This window comes from Boleophthalmus pectinirostris, unplaced genomic scaffold, assembly GCF_026225935.1.
Source record: "Boleophthalmus pectinirostris isolate CB_2022bp ecotype Guang Dong unplaced genomic scaffold, ASM2622593v1 HiC_scaffold_13, whole genome shotgun sequence".
Taxonomy (NCBI): domain Eukaryota; kingdom Metazoa; phylum Chordata; class Actinopteri; order Gobiiformes; family Gobiidae; genus Boleophthalmus; species Boleophthalmus pectinirostris.
Window position 1 is genome coordinate 17,816,898 of NW_026571036.1, and position 20,338 is coordinate 17,837,235.

The following is a 20,338-nucleotide window of genomic DNA, read 5'->3' on the forward strand; positions in this document are numbered from 1 at the left end:
TGACTTCGTGGAAACTGTCTGACCTTGCAGCATTAGGATTAATTTGCTCTACAGTAGGTGGGTACTTTTTTAAAATTTAACCAATCACTGCTATTTGTTTGTGGCGTATGTAATGTGCTCACTGGTATATTAAGCTTTTCCCAAATCCCATAGGAAGAAGGTCAATAATGTCTTTCTCCTTGATAAAATTCATCAAACATTCTCTTTGTTCCGGCTTTAAATCCTCGATCTCGGGAATCGTTGCCAATACAGAATGTATGGCTTCGTCTACATCCATCTCGACCGCTTTGTTTACTGTTATGGTGTACCACAAAAAGGATCCAGACAGGCACTTGAGTTTGACATCATGACTTCAGCTCTTCACTGATTTGGCCGGTGTGCGGTCTACAACTTCCGGGGTTCTTGCAAACCGTCTAGTGTATTCCAATTCCTGACCTAGTCACTGGAGAGAAATAGGTAATAGAAAAAGGTGGCGCCAGCCTGGCTATCGTTGTGCACAATAGCACATTAAAGCCTTACTGTAACTTTTTTCTAAACTTAAAAAGCAGGTATTTTGATGTTTTATTGTACAAAGAAACTTGTCTCTTAATTGCATTTCCACAAACCTGACCACTACTTGGCCTGAAAGACGGGCTCTACTGGCTTGTGTCCATGGAAATGTTGTTCTTTGGATATAATAATAGGGATGCACCGATACCAATACTGGTATCAAATATCAATACTGATACTGAATAATTTGCTGGATTGGATATCGCCTACATGTATCGGTTGATTTGAATCAGTCTGGTCTTATTGTATTTTTGTTGTAAGAAAATAAATGCAGTTTCAGTCTCAGTTAATATTGGGTATCGGCAGTAGTATTGAAATTGCTGGATTGGTGCATCCTTATAATATTGCACAAAAAGGCAAAAACGGATCTTTGTCCATGAAGAAAGTTTCATAGCTTGGTTTTAACTTTCTTTTTCCTTGGACTCATGCTGGTGATATTCCATGTCCTTGCTTACGCAGTAATTAATTTACTTCTAAATCTATTCCACGTAGCCACTTACCACCTCCGCATCCCAGCTCATCAGATCCTGCTGACGAATCACACGTGGATCCATTTGACTATTAAGCATCTGACACTTGCCAATAGCCAATATGTGCTGCATTGTTACAGCTAGCCTTCGCCAACATCACTTTGTGCTAATTGACAACACATTCACATAAACCACCATAGACAAACAGTACAGCTCCAACTCCTAAGTATAAATCTACGGTCAGATCATCACATTCACATCTGCTCAAGACATTTCAGAGAACTGTCAGATAGTCATCCATCTTCCCTTCTCACAACTCTGCTCTGTAATGGTTCAATCCTGGTTTTCCTGAATGGTTGTGCCACATGATCTCCCCGGATAATTTCAACACCATGCTCACGTTGGGTGCATGCTGCATTTGGTGAACCTTTTGCACTATGTAGTAAAGCTTTTTTTCAAATCCATAAAACATGTGAGAGAGGCAGAAATGAAAGTCTTCTGAAAGTCGGTTTTGAAAAATGCAAAACATGGAAAAACTGGATGCCTCTACTCTTTGGCCTGGCGTAACATGACCTGCTCATCATTTTTACATTTTTGTAGCACTTGGGCTAGCCCATCCATTCAATCCATCCATTATGGAAGATTCAAAGTGCACTGTGGACTAGATCTTGTGCTAGTCTTAATATATAACTCAATTTATCTATATGGGCACATTGGGTAAGTGTTAGCAATGATTAGCACTAGAGATTTACCGTTATGGGTTTTTAATGGATAATGCTGACGGTGGTTGTTTAGAAGCCAGAGTGACTGATCTCTCTGCCGATATTTTTGGGACTGATTTTGATTATTTTCCTCAAATTATGTAATTGAAATGCACTACAAACTCACCCACACAAACCACAAACATTATAGAGTATAGTCCAGGTCCGTGTGCAGATCAAACTGACTAATGGTGCTTCAGACTTTCAAAGGGGTGCAAAAATAATACAATAATCTTTAAGCTACATTATTATAGGTGCCTTAAAGGAAGGTGCAAATATTTTTACTGAAGTCCAATACACCCTTTTGCACCGCTGTAGACCCGGACCTGGTATAGTTACATTTTATGCAGTTATCTCTTCATATTAAAGTACAAATAAAACTTTGTGTGTATTTTTAGGCACCAGATTGACTGAAACTAAATATTGGCCTGTGCTGCAAATTTAAAGGTGCATTGTGTAACTTGGTGGATGATCCCTCAAATGCTTTTCACCAATGGAATGTTTGGGAGTATGATATTACGCATTTATCTCTTCTTGGAGACCAACCTAGGCCAAGTTCCAGGTCAGATGTGGAGAGGTGACACCGCTCACAGTCAGAATGCTTGTTTTTCTAGATATTTTTAAGACTATAAAACCACCTGTAATTGAATAAATGTAAGGTAGAGCTGTTTAATTTTATACTGTGCAGCATTTTAGGCAGAGCAATGAAACAGAAATATGCAGGGAAACAGAAATGTGCAGGGGAATGGAACACAAATGATATTCGATCGATCTCTCTAATAAATAGCAATATAATCATTTAATCAATACAGTACTGGTTTATAGTTCAGGTGACCTCTTTCTTATTGGGGTTGCCACAATAAACCAGTCACACAGTTATTTGGTAATATTCTGTCAGATGGCCTTCGCAGCCTCATGTTGTCAAAAAATCAATACCCAGATACTCTATCTAGTATCAAAACTGGAAACCACTAAATATTCATTTGAACAAGGACCGATACAGGAAGAATAGTTTTACAAACATACATTGTATTGTCTTAAACTTAGTTGTGATATTGAGTGTTGAACTTTTCCCTTAGTACCAAATTTGAGTTTGAGACTGTAGTCTCCCGACAACATTGAACCACACCATTGAAAACTCTTCGTTTGGGTTTCAAAGGCTGAGGCTGTTTCCTCTTTGTAGAAGTCTACACTAAAGGACATTGTACAGTGGGTCAATGAAACTAGTGAGCGTTTCTCAGAACATGAAGAGTGAATGCGCTGATTTAGTTTGAGCCTGGACCCAATGCAGCTGGGAAATAAAGTCTGTCTATAGAAAACTTTGGCAAGACTGTTAATGATTGTCTCTACTTCAGAAGAGCTAGTGTGTCTATGGTTAGTTTGTTTAACAAGATCTTTCATTGCTGTGTCAAAGTATATAAGAATCTATACCCTGTACCATTTTAATAATAAATAATGCATACCCTAATACATTCAAATATACAATCATGTCTGATAAAATGAGCATTTCAGAACATTATTTACATTCTTTACTTCTTTGTGTTCATTCACTGTAAAAGATGTTACACATTTTAAATTTCAGATACATCTTTAAGTCATTCATGAATATTTGTTTAGAAATAATCGTATTGCTTGTTTATATTTCCATATTTATGTTTATAGAGCATAATGATAATGTTATGTGTGGGGCTGTGGTTAATTAGGTGCAGATGTGGTTCAGTGAATTTCTAACACATTCAAAGATGTGTTTTTGATGGCTTTTCTTGCCTCTGTCCAAGACAATTACCGCTGCTTATTTTGCTCACATCTATTCACATCTATGCACCATTATCTTGTTGTGGATTAATCATACAAGGAGTCTAATTTTGAATACATGCAAATTGTAAAAGTTGTTTTTCTGTCTCATGGGATCTTCGAGATGCTAGACCTGTAGTTTAGACCTAAATATGCATGCATTTTCTCTTTGAAGGTCCTATATTACGCAAAATTGACTCTTGTGAGCTTTTAATTATTTTATAATGTTATATCGTCAAACACATTCCTGGAGTTGTGTTTTGTTGTGTAATCCTGCATTATTAGTTTGTCTACATCTTTAAAGCTTAAAATGCTGTTCCATCTTGTGATGTTAGGAAGCAGCAGTAGTTTTCAAGTTAACAGCTACCTATGGTGCACATATGGTGCTGTCGTCCTGCCTCCACCAGTAGGAAGACAGCGCCAAAACCTGTATAAAGCACCTGACCGGACACGTCACAAAAACATCACATGACCAGTCTGAGGAAGACCGCTAGTCAGGTACGAAAACAAACTCTTAGTCTGAAAAAAATAACCTAAAGTAAATTATTGGAAGACCAAATGAACCTCATTGGACAGAGTGTTTTTTGTTTGAGAAAAGAACTCAGATTAAATATGCAGGGTTTGTGTGTTGTTTGTTGTGTGTGAATGACAAATGACAAACAAAACACAACTCCAGGTATCAGAAAATAGTAATATGGGCCCTTTATACAAATGCATTCTTTATATAAATTTTTACCAATCAATACAGAAAAATCAATTCTGAAAAATATATAATGATAACATTGAAGAAACCACTGTTATATTATATTGTTATAAAAGCTACAGTCTTTTTACTGTGTTTTTTTAACATAATTCTGGTATCGAAATTAGTATTGAGTATCTAGCCATTTTCACAGTATCAAACTCATGTTCATCCCTCCACCCTCCATTTAACCACCATTATTTTCCATGTCATAACTTGAATTCCCCTTACCCCTCACTGGTCACCTTTCTTTATATTAGTCACTTAAAAGCTCCCAATCCACTTGTTTTGTAGGGGAGAGTGGAAAGTATCTGTGGTCAGTCAAAAGGCCCTATAACCATAAGGACAGGCTAGAGAGACATCTGGTGTCATGCCCACATACCCACAAGGCTAACAAAGGTACGTACCCAATCCTGCTCTGTCCCATTCAGTCTAAACACACATGAGTTGGTGCACTTGTTCAAGACGCCTTAAAGGATTTGGGCTCCTCTGCTTCACGCCTCATTTAGGGCTTTCAAAGTGCTTCTGGAATCCGCTCTGTGGCCTTTTGTCTTTCTAAATTGAATCAGGCATCACAAGACTTGACTTTGCCCCATCGGGAAGTGATGGTGTTCAGGGAGATTACCAAAAGCTGTCTGGACATGGGTAATGGTGGATTTATACGCTGCAAAAAATGAAATTATATCTTATACATTAAAATGAGAATAATAATTTTGACTATGTTAGGTTTAATTGCTTTTGTAGTTTACAATTTCTGACTGTTTCAGAAAACTTTAGGTGAGTAGTAATTTCTTACCCAAATGATAAAAAAAAAATGAAATAAAAATGAAATAAGAGGTAATATACTGAAACTATAATAATTCTTAAAGCTCCTATATTACACAAAAAGGACTCTTGTGAGCTTTAAGCCATGTTAGAATGCTGCTACCATACCTTAGTCTTCTTTTGTTTCATTCACACATGTTTGAGTACATTTTTATTATTTTTCTGTCTACATCTCCAATGCTCCTCTTTTCCACCTTGTGATGTCATGAACTGGTTGTTTTCAAGTTAACAGTCCTTTTACCTTTTGTTCAGTAGAAATGGGCAATTTCAGGGCTGAAATTAACCAAATTATTCTAGTGAAGGTGTGTGGAGATTAAAAACAGTGCAGTACTTTCCGTATTACCACATGACAACACAAGGCGGAACAGAATGTTTTCTGTTTGAGAGAAAAACTCATGTGTGAATGAAACAAGGCACAATTCCAGGTATGTTTGTGATGAGGAAATAATATATAACATGGATCAGAAAATAGTGAAATATGGTCCCTTTAATGAGTTTAAACTACTGAATTGACTGGACTGAATAAAAAATAAAGCTAATTCGTACACACCTTTATTACTGGTCCCTGTAACAGCCTGTATTCTACTACTAGGTACAGGTAAAGTTTATTGTCAAGAACAATGCAAGGATCATTAAAATCTGAACATAAACTCAGTGGCTTCTCTCTCAAAGATATAGTAGCTGATTCAGGCAAAAAGCCAACCTAAATCAATGGATGCCAAGTTTTCTTATGAATATTTTAGGTTGTGCACTCAATATTTAGTTTAAGGTATCAACTTTAAGTGCAAAATACAGTTCTGTACTAACATTATTTCTCAGAAATAAAAATAAAATAAATAATGCAGCCATCCATGCTTTGTCCAGAAGGTTACCGTTCTCTGATTTCAGTAGCTATGGGTAACTCTTTTTGCTACCTACTACTATTTGAATACAGAAATACAATGTTTTTATTTCAGTTTAAGTCTTAAAGGTGCTCTGTGTAACTTTTCTGGTGGAGGGTCTGCTTCTGTATCTGCTTATCTCTATGGTGATGTTATTGCTTTGCCTGGAATGTTCCACAATATGTCATTAAACAACAAATATACTTTATTTATTCAATTGCAGGTGTTTTTTGTTTTTTTTCTCAGAATTATTGCATTTCTCAAAGCATGCATATTTACCTCTTCTCCACAGATCTGGCCTGTAACTTGCCCTGATGAAGTGGTCTGCTTATCTTCATGGAGATAGTTAAATTAAACTTCATATTGTAGAACATTCCAGGAAAAAACTATAGCATCCCCATGGAGTCAAGCAGATGGTGAACCCTCTACCAAAAAAGTTACGCAGTGCAGTTTTTTTAACTAAAGGTCTACAGTCAATCCTAACCGAGTATTCTGACTGTTTTTCTAACGATAAATGTTAATGATAAATACAGTTAAAACTCTATGAAGTGAAATTTAAAATGGCATGTCAAAAATCTTTACTGTACTTTTTTTGGTCATATTTCCCAACCCAAGCTTGAAACGCTCTACCACTAATGCTATCTTCTATTCTATAACCCTCGTACATCTGTTTGCCCGTGCCATCATATAGTCCATTTTAGCCGCAAAATTTCAGGGTCCTCTCTCCTCTCCGTGAGCTGGTTTTACCCTTTTGGACACCTGCAAAAACACTGGCAGGCCTAGTCCTTCATATTTATACCCCAGGGCTGTCTGATTGTTGGCTGTGAGGAGAGTGTGGTTGAGTAGGAGGAGACCCTGACCCTGCCTGTATACTGCTCTGTCATTATGGCCAATGACTCTAATGTAGAGCCACTCCCACCACGGGTTCAAAGACTGGCCCCACCACACGCCCGTGCCCATTCCTAGAAATACGCTTGTAACTGTTGAATCTACATATGGTTTAAATCAAAGGTTTGGTGAGGACATGTGTTTCAATAGCAGATGGTGTGTGCTACTTATGCAATGATTTTCAACTATTTCTTTATCAGTGTGAGGTGTAATATAATGGTGTTTTAACGCAATAGAAAGAGCATTTACCCCCAGTAAATGTTTATGATGGAGTTTATAGTCCCTCTATGTGCTATTTGCTGTTAAGTGGATCAGTTTTTGTTGCCAAATCCTTCTTTGTTCAGGAGAACATTAACACATACATATACTTAAAACCACAGTATGTAGCCAAAAAAGTAGACTATAACAAAATTGTTTCTTTTTTTTTTCATTTTGATTAGCTGCACTGAAAATCCTGTGCCCATACTATATGTGAGTGGGCATTTCCAAGAATCTGACTCTTATTTGACCTAGAAGGGCCTGTTCCTGCTTGTCTCCATGGAAATATTGTTGCTTTGGCTTCAATCTTCCACAGTATGGCATAAAACATATCTACCTCCATGGAGAATATTCCAAAGTATGGTTTTAACCCCCAGAAAGTTACATACTGTATCTTTAAGCAATATTTTATTCTGATTATATGTTGGAAAACAGAGGTGGGGACATGCAAGTTATGACCTGGTCTCAAGTCAGACTTGAGTCACTATTTTTAGGACCTGAGACCTGACTTGATAAAATGGACTAAGGCTTGGGACTCGACTTGGACTTGAAGGTTAATGACTTGGGACTTGATTCAGCTTGAGGCCTGTGACTTGAGAAGACTTGAGAAGCACTTTCAAATCTGAATTCTTTCTATTCTGACTGTAATGATTCACTCTAAGATCTTGTCAAGACATTTAAAAAGGAAAAAATTCTATTTCTACTACAGTACTCTTATACAATTTAGTACAATTTATCTTAAAAGTCATTTAAATTGCAAAAAATCTAAGCTATATTTGGTACTTTGGTTTAAAGACTTGAAATGACTTGAAGCTCAAAGCAGACAACTTGGATTTGACTTGGACTTACGAGCCAGTGACTCGAGACTCGACTTGGACTTGCCTGTATTTGACTTGGGACTTGACTCGGACTTGAGGTCTAAGACTTGAGACTTACTTGAGAGTTGCAAAACGACGACTTGGTCCCACCTCAGTTGGAAAAGCCCATACATGTATTGTAGTAGAGTCAACCAGCTTTTTTGAACTATTGAAAATAATGAGGACAATATATTTCACATGTTCTTTTTCCAAATAAACACATTTCAGTATACCAACACATTTTATATTATTCAACCCGAAACTGGCATATTGAAAAGCCTTTTGATTTCTTGTGACACTCTTTGAAATCTGTACAATTGAGTGATTTGTCCAATAATGTTTCACAGATTCATATTTTCCTTTCATACTTTAAAATTCGAAGTATGTTTGGATCTGGAAGTCCTTGGTAGAAGTTTCGACTTCAAACCTGTAATCTGGCTTGTCATGCTTGAAGAACATTCTTGTGCATACAGTGTGAAAGCTTCGCTTTCTCAGCCTTCATCTTCCTCCATGTTCCTGTGTGGTTTCTCTATACCTCAGAATATTCTGGGCCCTGCTCTCTCCTCACTCCACTCAGACGGCTCACCAATCTCACAGAGTAAATGAAATGGTCCCAGCTCTAAATACATGTTTATGAAATTCCCAGTAGCATTCCTTTAGCTGTCCCAAACTGTAGAGGAAAATTCCAGAGTTTGAAGGAGTTGTTTTTGTTCTTTTGTTTCTTTTTTCTTAACGTTATATTATGTTTTACAGTATTCTAGATTTATCTTTTTAATTCAACAGTGATATATTTTATCCTCCCTTGTGCTGACTGTAGTAGCTGGAAGTATTGTTATTAAATATTGTGTAATTAGAATGGTACATGCTATGGTAAAAATAATACACATATTAGGATGCAGTTTCTATGTCACTTTTAATCATTTTGTGAACCTTGACTAATGCTATGAAAAGATTTTTCTGTTGTAACATTTGCAAACTCATATTTTATGCCTATACCCTGATATTTTTAGAGATGGGTGTAATGTTGACAAAGATCTTGATAGTTTATGTAATCATACTATCCATCATTTTTAGTGCTGTAAATGTCATGTAACCTGTGTGAAATCAACCACAAAAGATCTGAAAAACAGATTAGACTGGCATATTGGGTTGTGATTTCTGTGTCTTACAATATGTTAAAAAGTTGGATTATGTTGAGAGTGCACATTGTAAACAACCCCAGAGGCATTAACATTCGAGAGAAGATTGAAATGAACTGATAAACTTATGCAGGAATTTGCAGATGTCTAAATTACACAACAAGCACAACAGCTTTCAACTCAACCACAACTTGTTTGCTTCTATCTTGTATCTATAGACTTCCAGCTCCATCAATTCTGCCTCCGATTCCCTTTCTATAGAAAAACTGTTACCTCTTTCAGTAACTGCAGCTGTCAGGTTCCTCATTTTGGACTCGCTCTACATAATTGTGGTGTTTTTATTTTGCTATTTTGTCTGTAAATCAGGGGAAGGGCTGTTATCTTCAACAGCCTCACTCCGGTTTGGCTCTTTGGTTACTATGACAGTCATGGTCAAAATTCCAAATATGGGACTCGGCTCCAAATCCTCCAGTATAACTGCCAGCCTTGGTGAGCTTCATTTGACTAGACCCGAACGCTGTTTACTTTTGACAAAACAAAAACAAGTGAATCTGGAGCCGGATCCTTTCTCCATGATTTCAGAGGCCGTGATTGACAGGCAGGTGAACCAATCAGAGAGGCGCAGGCTTTTTGCGTTTGCGTCAAAAACAAACTCCTTACACGTAAAAAAGGAGGAAAAAAAACAGCATATAGAAACAGCATGAATTTTCTCAGAATTAACAATCAATGCACCAAACTAAGGCTGTCAAACGATCTCCAAACTCATATAATCGAGTTGAAACGATTTATTTTGGGTTTATTTGGGGATATTTTTTATATAAATAAGTAAATTTATTTTATTTTTTAACTATAGAGATTGTAGAAGAGCTGGATCTATAGTTTATTTTGGATACACTGATGTTTTTCTATGCCTTATTTCATGTTCAAAGTGCATTTTATTCATTTTATGTTTTATACATCTCAAAACTGCTCTAAGGTGCATATTTGTAGCCTGTATTAATTTTCAATTTGGAAGTTTTGCATAAATTATCAATAACAAAGTGAGAGAGAAATGCTGAATAAATGCATTGTGTAACTAAAAAAATTATTGCTTGAATAATCACGACTTCATTAATGACCAAAATAATGGTAATAATGATGTTTTCCAAACTATTACTTATCTCAGGTAAAAGAAATTATGGTTTACTTCTCACTGCTTGTATCGCTCTTTCCAACTGTGCAGTTGTTCTTTAGCGAATGCTCTTTTACAATGTACACAATTTAACTTGAAAGAAGACTGTTGCTGATTTATGGGCACCATGCTGCATTCATTTAGATAATTGTCATTTTGGGAGTAGCTGCAGCTCTTAGCCTGTAACTGGATTGTGGATCTTGTGACGCTGTAATCCAATTAACCACTTAGACGCATGCCTCTACAAACAGGCTATCCATTTATTTCTATTAACATTTTGTACTTACACAAACATATCTTGTAGTCAAATCTAAGATGGCGGAGCGACTGAACTCAGTAGTATCACGAGACACCGGGGTTGATGGGTACAGTATTGTCTTGTCTCAGTGGGTGGTGGGGATGGAGGGCAGAAGTGAGGTTTTTTACAAGCCTCGTGCGCTGGAAGAAATTAGTTCCAATCTTCCATTCAAGAGGCTAATGAGAAGCACATATGACAGCATAAACATGGAGGGGCTGGATAGTGACAGTACTGACAAACTGCACCAGGAACAAAGGAGCCAGCTGCCGTGACCTCAAATGACTCATTGTGAAGATCTGAACTTTCGATTTCTCTTGCATTCCAGAGAGCATTGTCTGTGCTAGTTTCAAAGTAGTTCTGGTAAGGCTAATTACGAGTCATCAAATTTTAATCAAACTGAGATCCAGTCGTTTAAAATGGTCAATGGTTAGCTTTGGGCTTTTAATCGACAGGTCTATAGCCAATTATCTCTCAGTTACAGCATGTGGTTTGGAGCAGATTTCAGGCTTCTGGGAAATAAAGTGGGCTAATTATTTTGTGTATTAAATCTCACAAAGTATTCCTTGGTAAGATCATTAAATTAAAGCCACAGTAGGTAACTTTTAACCAACCTTTTTGTTATTTTTTACATTTTTGTTTTGTTTATTGCACTGAAAAACATGCATTATTAATCTGAGCAGGGCTGCTTCTCCACAAACCTGACTTTTATTTGACCTGGAAGATGGTCCTCTGCTTGTTTTCATGGAAATGCTGTTCCTTTGGCTAAAATATTCCACAGTGTAGCATAAAACATAGCGATGTCCATTGAGAATGTTCCAAAATATGGTTTGAACTTTGTATTTCCAGGGAATCGTCCATGTTTTTGTTTTTGTTTTTGTTTTTTGTTTTATTAGACCAAAATCATTAAGCTGTTGCCAACAAAACTCTTAAATGACTTCATAATCATTTCATCTATTTTAGCATCAGTAGCTGGACTTGTTTTTATCTGTTTTCCACTTGTGGCGTTTTCTAACAATAGTGATTTTCCAGATGGTACTGTATGCCAAAAAGAAATACAGCTATCTCGCTTACGTTTTGCAATGCAATTACATATTTAAGCATGTAAGTTTTACATGCTTAAATATGTAATTGCATTATAAAACATCTTTGTGGAAAAAACCCTGACCTCATACATCTTATTTTCCTCTTGTTCTCCAAGACTGAAGTTCACATCCAAAAAAGACAGATTGTTCTATTATATAATATACGATTTCCTCTTTTTTGCCCCCTCAGAGGCTACTCACTTCTTCCCAACTTTATTTTATTTTACTCATGGTTTCTCAAATATTTATTATGGAGATCTGAGCTTGGAGTTTAGGCACATAGAACAGAGGAACGATAAGAAGCGTTTGAAAAGACCGCTGTTGATAGCACATTTGGATAGTGTGGCCTATTCACTGTTCTTAATGCCCTTTTGTATGGGGGAAGTGAAAGAGCCAGTGTAGTTCAAGTCTTTTGGTATTTCCCTAGATTTTAATCATGATCTGTTTAATACACAACATGGTAATATGTACAGAATATACAGTATGGGTCTGATTTTGCAATTATTTCAAATCTGAAAAGGGTATGGAGCTTTTAACATGAATTATGAGTATTAGTCATGAAGTTATGCAACTGTATCTGCGTTGAGCATTGATGACACAGGACACAAGATTCTGTGTAACATTTCCACTTACGTAATGACATCTCCAAGTTTGTTCTTATGGTTTCATTTACAGGTTGACGTCATACTTATTCAAAATGATTTAACATTTTGCATTTTAAAGACATCGTGTTTTAGTCCTGGGGGCATAGAGCCAGAGTGCTTTATTCTCCAACAGCGAGAGAACAGGATCTGAACATTGGCATCAGAGCACAGCACATAACAAATAGCACCGTTTTGAATACAAATATATTCACCTTGTTGTTTTTGAATTATTTAAGCTATTTAAAGGTGCCCTATATAACTTTTTTCTCATGTGAGGTCTTCCACTTGCTTGTCTCTATGGAGATGTTAGCCTTGGAACATTCCACAGTATTGCATTAAACTTATTATCTCTCACAGGCCCCCTCACAGTAAAAATGCATGTACAATAACTGCACGATATGTGCGTGTAATGACATACTATGAAACCTTGCAGAGAAAATAATAACTTCACAATCAAGCCCACATGAAAAGTTACACTATGTACATTTAAAGGAACTTTTCTGGTGGAGGATCTGCCATCTTAGCCTGATTCATCAGCCGGTTTAACTTCATGGAAACTGTCTGACCTGAGGATTTGTTCGCTCGATGGTAGGCGGGTACTTTTTACATTTAACCAATTGCTGCTATTTGGTCGTAACTTATGTAATGTGCCGCTAACAGAAATTTTCACCAAAACATTCAACAAACATTCTCTTTATTTTGGCTTTAAATCCTCGATCTTGGGAATCATTGCACAGAATGTATGGCTCTTTGCTGATTGGCTGGTGCCCAAACTCACACTTCCGGGGTTTTTGTGGATCAGAATACACTAGACGGTTTGTCTAGTGTATTCTGATTCCTGGACTAGGTGGCGCTACTGCCATGTGCTTGTTTCTATGAATATATCTTTGCTTTGTCTGGAATGTTCCACAGTATGACCTTACATTTATTACATTACAGGTTGTTTTATATCTTAAAAATACTTAGAAAATCAGGCATTCTGACTGTGAGCAGGGTTGCCTCACCACAGATCTGACCTATAATTTGATCTGGTTGGTCTCCATGAAGATAGTAGGATTCAATGCCATACTGTGATTGTGAAACATCCAGACAAAGCGATAACATCTCCATGGAGACTGTCCACCAGAAAAGTTACACAAAGCACCTTTAAGCTGCCTAATAGAAAATCATAATTTGCTCTCATCCCTGAGCCCTCTTATATAAATCCTTTTTGTACTGCAATATATTTTACAAGTGTCAACCTTGAGGAGAGTATGATAAATCCTGTAATTTAGTTAATGGGTTAATATGTAGCTTTTCTGTTTAATTGTCACATGTTAAATCAGATGAAACTATTTCTCTTATTTCTTTACAGGTGAATCAACATTTCAAGATGACCACAAATTCCTCGCTCCCAGAGTAAGTCTCTTTTCTCCTCTCTTTATATCTTCCCTTTCTGCTCCCTCTGCTCCACTTTCATCCTACATTCCATCCTCTCCTCCTCTCCTTTGCGCAACCTGGTCAAACTTTGCTGATGTCCAGGCTGGAGCCCTGAGCCCATCCTGCCCAGTCAGGATAAGAGTTTGGTCTGTGCGAAGGCCGTTTCCGTGCAAACCCACTCAACATACCAACTAGATGTGGTCCGAGCGCTACAGTAATGCACTCAAAACACACACTAAGGCCTTGTATTCAGACAGCTGCAAGACTATCTCTCCCCTACGTCCTGCCAATTTTGTCCATGGTCAACTGAGATCTTAAAGCACTCGTCACCCCATTTTCACCTTATTTCATACGTTTTTAATCTGTTTGCAGAATCAGTTGTTGAGTTGCATGCTAACCTGAAACCACATTGTTTATAATGAGAAACTATTGGTGGTTTCTAAGTTGTGCATGAAGCCACAATACCGAAAACCACAGACCTGGTTTCTTTAAGTGATGTTTTCCTAAGATAGTTTACTTAACAGGCAGCTGTGGCTAATCTTAAATAGAGCTGATAAAACTGAAAAGTGGTTGAACTGAAGAGTGGTTTTCAACTAGTGGTTAAAGGTCCTACGCACTCCTGTGAGCCTTAAGCTGTGTTAGAAAGTTGTTACCTCATCAAAAACATACCTGGAGTTGTGTTTTGTTTCATTTACACATGTTTGAGTAACAATGTATTATTAATCTGTCTATATCTCTAAAGCTCCAAACACTTTGTACCACCTTGTGATGTCACGAGGCCTTAGTTTTCAAGTTAACGGCTACGTTGTGCCTGTAGTTCAATAGAGATGGGCAGTTCCTGGGTTGAAATTCTAATTATAGTGAAGGTGTATGGAGTTTAACATTACAGTGGAGCACTTCCTGTATTACCACATGACATCACAAGGTGAAAGAGTGTTTTTAGATATAGTTTGAGAGATGAATACAGCCTAAATATGCAGGGTTTGTTTGCTAAACCTGTGTGAATGAAACAAAACACAACTCCACTTATGTTTGTGATGAGGAAACAACGTTATAACATAGATCAGAAAACAGTCATGGTTTTTAGCAATGCAATAATATTTTACAATCGTGGTCATATTCTCAAATTGTTAAAATACAAACTATTTTAGTTAATGTTCTGTTTCAAAAGTATTCTGTCTATAGTGAGATAAATGCATTTAGCAGTAGTGACCAGCAGTTGTGGCATAGCTCATTAGTCACTTGACTAATGCATCCCTATGGACAATTGCCTGCTTTAATGATGGCGGCAGGTTTTTCCAATATATTCTTAGATTTATACTGATAATATACTGTTTAAATAGTTTGATTGTATGTTTTGAATGGAAAACGGCCTCAACAGAAAGCTGAAAGCCACAAGTACAAGTGATTCAGTTCACACTGGTTAGCTCCTGCCTGTCAGGAAGGAAAAAGTGTTACTGAGTTATATATATATACATATATATGTGTATGTATATATATATATATATTTATTAAATAGGAAGTGTGTATGGTCGCAGTTCCAGCTTGAAAAATTGTCACCTTTCTCTATGTGAGTCTTGTCTATTTGGGCTTTAAATGTTTGTATTAATCCACTCTATATGATCCTGGTGTTTTTATTTCACTGTTTTCTCCATAAATAAGTTTCTAATATGGAACTTTGGTCTAAATTTTTACAACTGCCACCCTCATGAGCTTCATTTGATTGGAGCCGAACACTTTGGTTGACACACCCTTTGTCCACTTCTACAGTCCATGGGTTGGTCCTGAAAATACTATTGTTTTGCAAATCATTCTGACAACACTACAACTATAACCACAATTAGTGTCCCCAATTAAAATTTAGAACTAAATTATAATGATCTTGATCTATGACAAACAAAAACAGCATAATGGTTTTCTAATTTAATTCAGAAGGAAATGATAATAACTATAGCTAGTATTAATCAGTATGTCCTTAACCCTTGGCATCCCTAACCCACTATTTGACTGTCTCTGGCACTTGCTCCCCCGCTCTAAGCATTTACTCAGGAGGCAGTCAGGGAAGCCACACATGTCACTAATTATACATATGCTGGTTAAAGTGAGTGATCCATGCCTCCTGTCATCTCATCTGCAGACAGCACTAAATACAGCGCTGCATCTCCTGCTCTCTCATTATGAGCAGTGAAAGTGACTCAAGTACAGGCAGCTCTACTCTGTGTGGTGGTTACACGTCTGTTTAAAGCAGAGCACAGAGTAAACTGTTGATTAAATAAAGGGTTTACATTTTGGATTGAATTGTAGGGCTGCACAATTAATCGTAATCAAATCTAAATTGCAATTAGACTTGGCATACGTCTTCAAAGAGCAAAATATGCTGTCTTTTTTATACAAAATAGACTTCTACAAACATGTTCTGAAATCTTTGGTTTCTTTGTACTTTTTAATCATATACCATAAATCAAATATAATCACAATTGCAACACTGATGTTAGCCTGCTTCTCCACTGTATAGGCTCAATTTCATAGCTGTTCCATGGCACGTACCGCTGTTTTCCGTCACCTGCCAGATATTTATGGCACCTGACGTGACATCTGACGTGGCACCTGCCAGATATTTCTGACACCTATCAATGCAAAGATCACACAGGGCTCCCCAAATTTAATAGAATATGTATTGTTTTTTTTCCTAGTATCCTGCAGTGACATCTACTGTAGAATTATAACCACAACAAAAACCTGATTAATGGAAGTAAAGATTTGTCTAAAATAGTTTCAAATAAGCATTATAATATTTAACATCTTGATTATGAATGATAATATTGTTATTGTAGTGGAGTAATGTGATTGCCTATTAGCTACATACTGGTCCCTTGGTTAGATTATGCAATATTTCAATAATCCAGCCCTTCCCAAAGTGTTTTGTGCCACAGCTTCCAATTAACACAAAAACCACGCAGGGCCCCCAAATAATAATTTACTCTACATTTAAAGGTTGTATGGAGGATTTTTTTTTTGTTTCAAATTGTCAATGATAGCATTATAGAGATGCAGTCGCCTTGTAATTATGATGACCAAAAAAAAGAGAATAAAAATTCATCAACTCTGGACGTGGTGGGGCCAGCTAAACATTTGCCAATAGATAACGACACTGCCTCGTTATCTGTTAGCTGACAGGCTGTCAATCAATCTCCTTACGTTTCTAGCGTAACTGACTTGCCTGCGCGCCGCCGGTACGTGGTTTACGTACGCCTGTCACGCAGTCCACAGACGCAAGCCGCACAGACGCTGTTTACTCCACCAACGCAACAGTTCTTAGCGGCTTTTTTTGACCTATATCTTCCTCGCAGTTAGCACAAAGTTTGTTGCAATGGCAGACAAGAATCCAGGAGCAGTTAGCCGCAAAAGAAAGTCAGTTTTTGAGGTCGCTGAAAGAAGAAGACAAGGGGAAAAGCAGCGAAGCCAAACTAAGGTGATTCTTGAAGATTCATTCCAGCGCAACTGAAGCAGACGCAGGGTCTAAAGACTGACGCATTGGTCGCCAAATTACTCCTGGACAGGTCACTTCTGCTTATTATGAAAACGTACTTTATTTCCAAGAGCTAGTCAAACGTTTTTCAGGACACAAAAGCGATATCCTATGTCTGAAAACGTAATTTTCAAGGCAAAAAAAGAGTCCGCTTGCTGCTGCGTGTTGTAGCTAGTTCATTCGCACTGAATCTCCGCGCAACCTTCTCTGCACCCCTTTCCTGCTCCTGTCCCCGCTGCCCGTTCCGCTCTTCTCCCTGCTCCTCACTTCTCGTCCGCGCACGAAATGTCCGCACACCCGCTCCCCCCGCTCCTCACTTCTCCGCCTTGCCTAACCAACACTGTAGATAGTTGTTTACAAGTCATGTGCAGCGCACCGGCTGTAAACAAACCTGTTTCTGGCGTAAGGAGGAGGCGTTTCTACGTAGGGAGCTGTAGGGGAGGGGGGGTGGTTTCACGCATGCGCAACATTTGAAAAAGGACAAACAGTCGCTGGATTTCTCGTTCCTTGGAAAATCCTCTATACAACCTTTAATAGAATATGTAGTTTTTTCCCCCTTAGATTCACATGTTAAAAAATGTGTAATTATTCCTGTAGACTTACTGTATTTTTCAGAATATAAGTCGCTCTGAAGTATAAATCACACCAGCCAAAAAATGCGTAATGAAGAAGAAAAAAACATATATAAGTCACGCTGGACTATAAACTGCACTTTTTGGGGGAAATTTATTTTCTAAAATCAGAGACCAGGAACCAACATTTTATCTTGAAACGTGAGTTGTAATAACAACAATAGAACCGACAACAACAGACCGTTAACGTAACATATGAACAGTTATTCAGATAACTATAGATAAGACAACAGAAGAAGTTTACCAAACTCTCAATCTCGCTCCAAATCACTAAATCCATTGAATTCTTCATCCTCTATGTCACTTCTGACCAATTCCTCGACCTCCGGAGGTAAACGGAGCACCGCTTCCACATCTGCATAGCTGTTGTCAGACTCATCATCAGTTCCAGTTAGAATTATTCCGGCCTTTCTGAATCCCGACAGGATGGTTTTGGTTGTGTCAGAAGTCCAGGCTTTGTTGATCCATCCAATGACTTCCAGGAAAGTTGCATGGCGCACCCTCCTGATTGCCATGAAGCTGTGTTCTCCATCCCCCCTTTCTGCCAGTCCCTTACAACTTTTTCACTCACTCCAAACTTTCTTTCTGCTGCTTGATTCCTGTTTTTGGCTGAATATTTCACTACTTGCAGCAGGACAGCAGCTTTTTCTGGAGCAGATATGCGCAGTAGAGCGAAGTCATAGTGGTACAGAAGTAAACAGAGTAGCAGATACTGGCATACAAGCCTAGAGCACCCTCTTGCAGCTGTCAGTGTGAAAATTTTAACATGTAAGTCGCTCCGGAGGGTAAGTCGCACCCAAAGCATGAAAAAAGTGTGATAGTCCGAAAAATACGGTAATACTAAAAAGCAATTCATTTAAACTAATATCTTATGTCAGATTGATTTCAAACTTAATTTTCTTTTTATGCTAGTTTTGTGAATAACATTTTGGGCCCTCTACAATGCCTCTAAGCCCCCCAGGAGCCCCAAACTCCACTTTGGGAAGCACTGCATTAACGGATTCAAGCATTAAGCATTACTGCCGTAATACTTCCCATTGAGGTCATCCTTAGTCAGCCTATTTTATATCTATTTAGGGATGTTGTATTTTCTGCTCACTACTGTAGGTCATAATTTCCCATTTCCTCTTGGCTCCTGATCTCAGTCAAATAAATACTCTCTATCCTCAAATAAACACACTTGAAACTTATGCTTAGATAGAGGAATCACCCATCCATCACAAGATAGTCCTTTCTGAAAGTTTGCTGCTACATGTTCTCCTCTCTATGGGACGCCCCGTTTGGTTGACAGCACAAAGCAGTGGTGCAGCTGAAGGTTAGAAAGGGTGTACTTTTCTTCCCCGCTTCCAGGAAATAGCCTGAATGTGCGAGATGGATGAGAATAGGGGCCACAGTGGAAGTTGCTCTTGTATGATTGAGAATGGCAGTTTGAGGGATTGCACAGAGTGGAAAGGGTTAGTGGGGTCAGGAGGAGAGAGAAGACTAAGAATGCACTGACAGAAACGGAGGAACTTTTCATGAGACAGTATATTGGCAAAATGACAGCGCTGGAGAACAAGAGAATGCCCGTATATCAAGTCAGCTGTGGTCATAACATGTACGAATGTAATGGGAAGCAGCCATGTGTGATGTTCAGAGTGTAATGGACCCCATACTCATTCTGTAACTAGAAACTGAAATAAAAACATGGAATTTACTTTGCAGGCAGTGCCCTAAGCAACAGATGTGCCCTTGACAGAATTAAATGCAGTGAATAGAATAGCAAATGTCAGTGTTATAATTCACCACATTGAGCTGCAAACCCAGAATTATCTCTCTTTGTATTTTTATACAGACTTATATCAGTCTGGTCCCCATATCCTCTGTCACTTCAAGTCTGGCTAAACATGATCGTACAATTAAATTAGTATTTTTCAGTGATGAATTTGAAACAAAGAGGTCACCCATCGTTTACAAATAAAATACATTTTTTACACCTCAGATTAACAGAGATGAGTACTTCACTCACTGATTCTGAAGAAATCCACAATGTTTTTCAATCCCTGTGACATTTTTTTCCTTTCTTTTTTTCTTGTAAGCAGCCATATTTGTTTTGATGCAGACAGACTAAGCGTGTCCCTGATAGGCGTTTGGACTTTACTGATCAGACTCACATCTTTGTACATTGGAGAAGCGTGTATTCTGAATCTCAGGCAAGCAAAGTCACAATATTTCTTTACATTATTTGTATCTTTGCCTATCATTTTACACATATACATGATATACAATAAAAAAAATAAATACATAAAACTTGTAGTCAGTTGTTTAATAAAAGGAAAGATTATTTTGTGCTGCTTAAAATGCAGATTTTGTCTGTGTCAAACCTGAACATTTGTAAATAATTTACCATTAAACTGCAC

At 37.7% G+C, this 20,338-nt stretch overlaps 1 protein-coding gene across 1 annotated transcript in view; it reads left to right on the top strand.

Annotated features, from left to right (window-relative positions):
* usta (uronyl 2-sulfotransferase a) overlaps nucleotides 1–20,338 on the top strand; it is a 63,430-nt gene that overhangs the window by 16,231 nt on the left and 26,861 nt on the right. Inside the window, exon 2 of the mRNA XM_055149313.1 lies at nucleotides 13,714–13,757. Within this exon, the coding sequence (XP_055005288.1) occupies nucleotides 13,714–13,757 (44 nt within the window). The remainder of the gene's footprint in view (nucleotides 1–13,713; nucleotides 13,758–20,338) is intronic.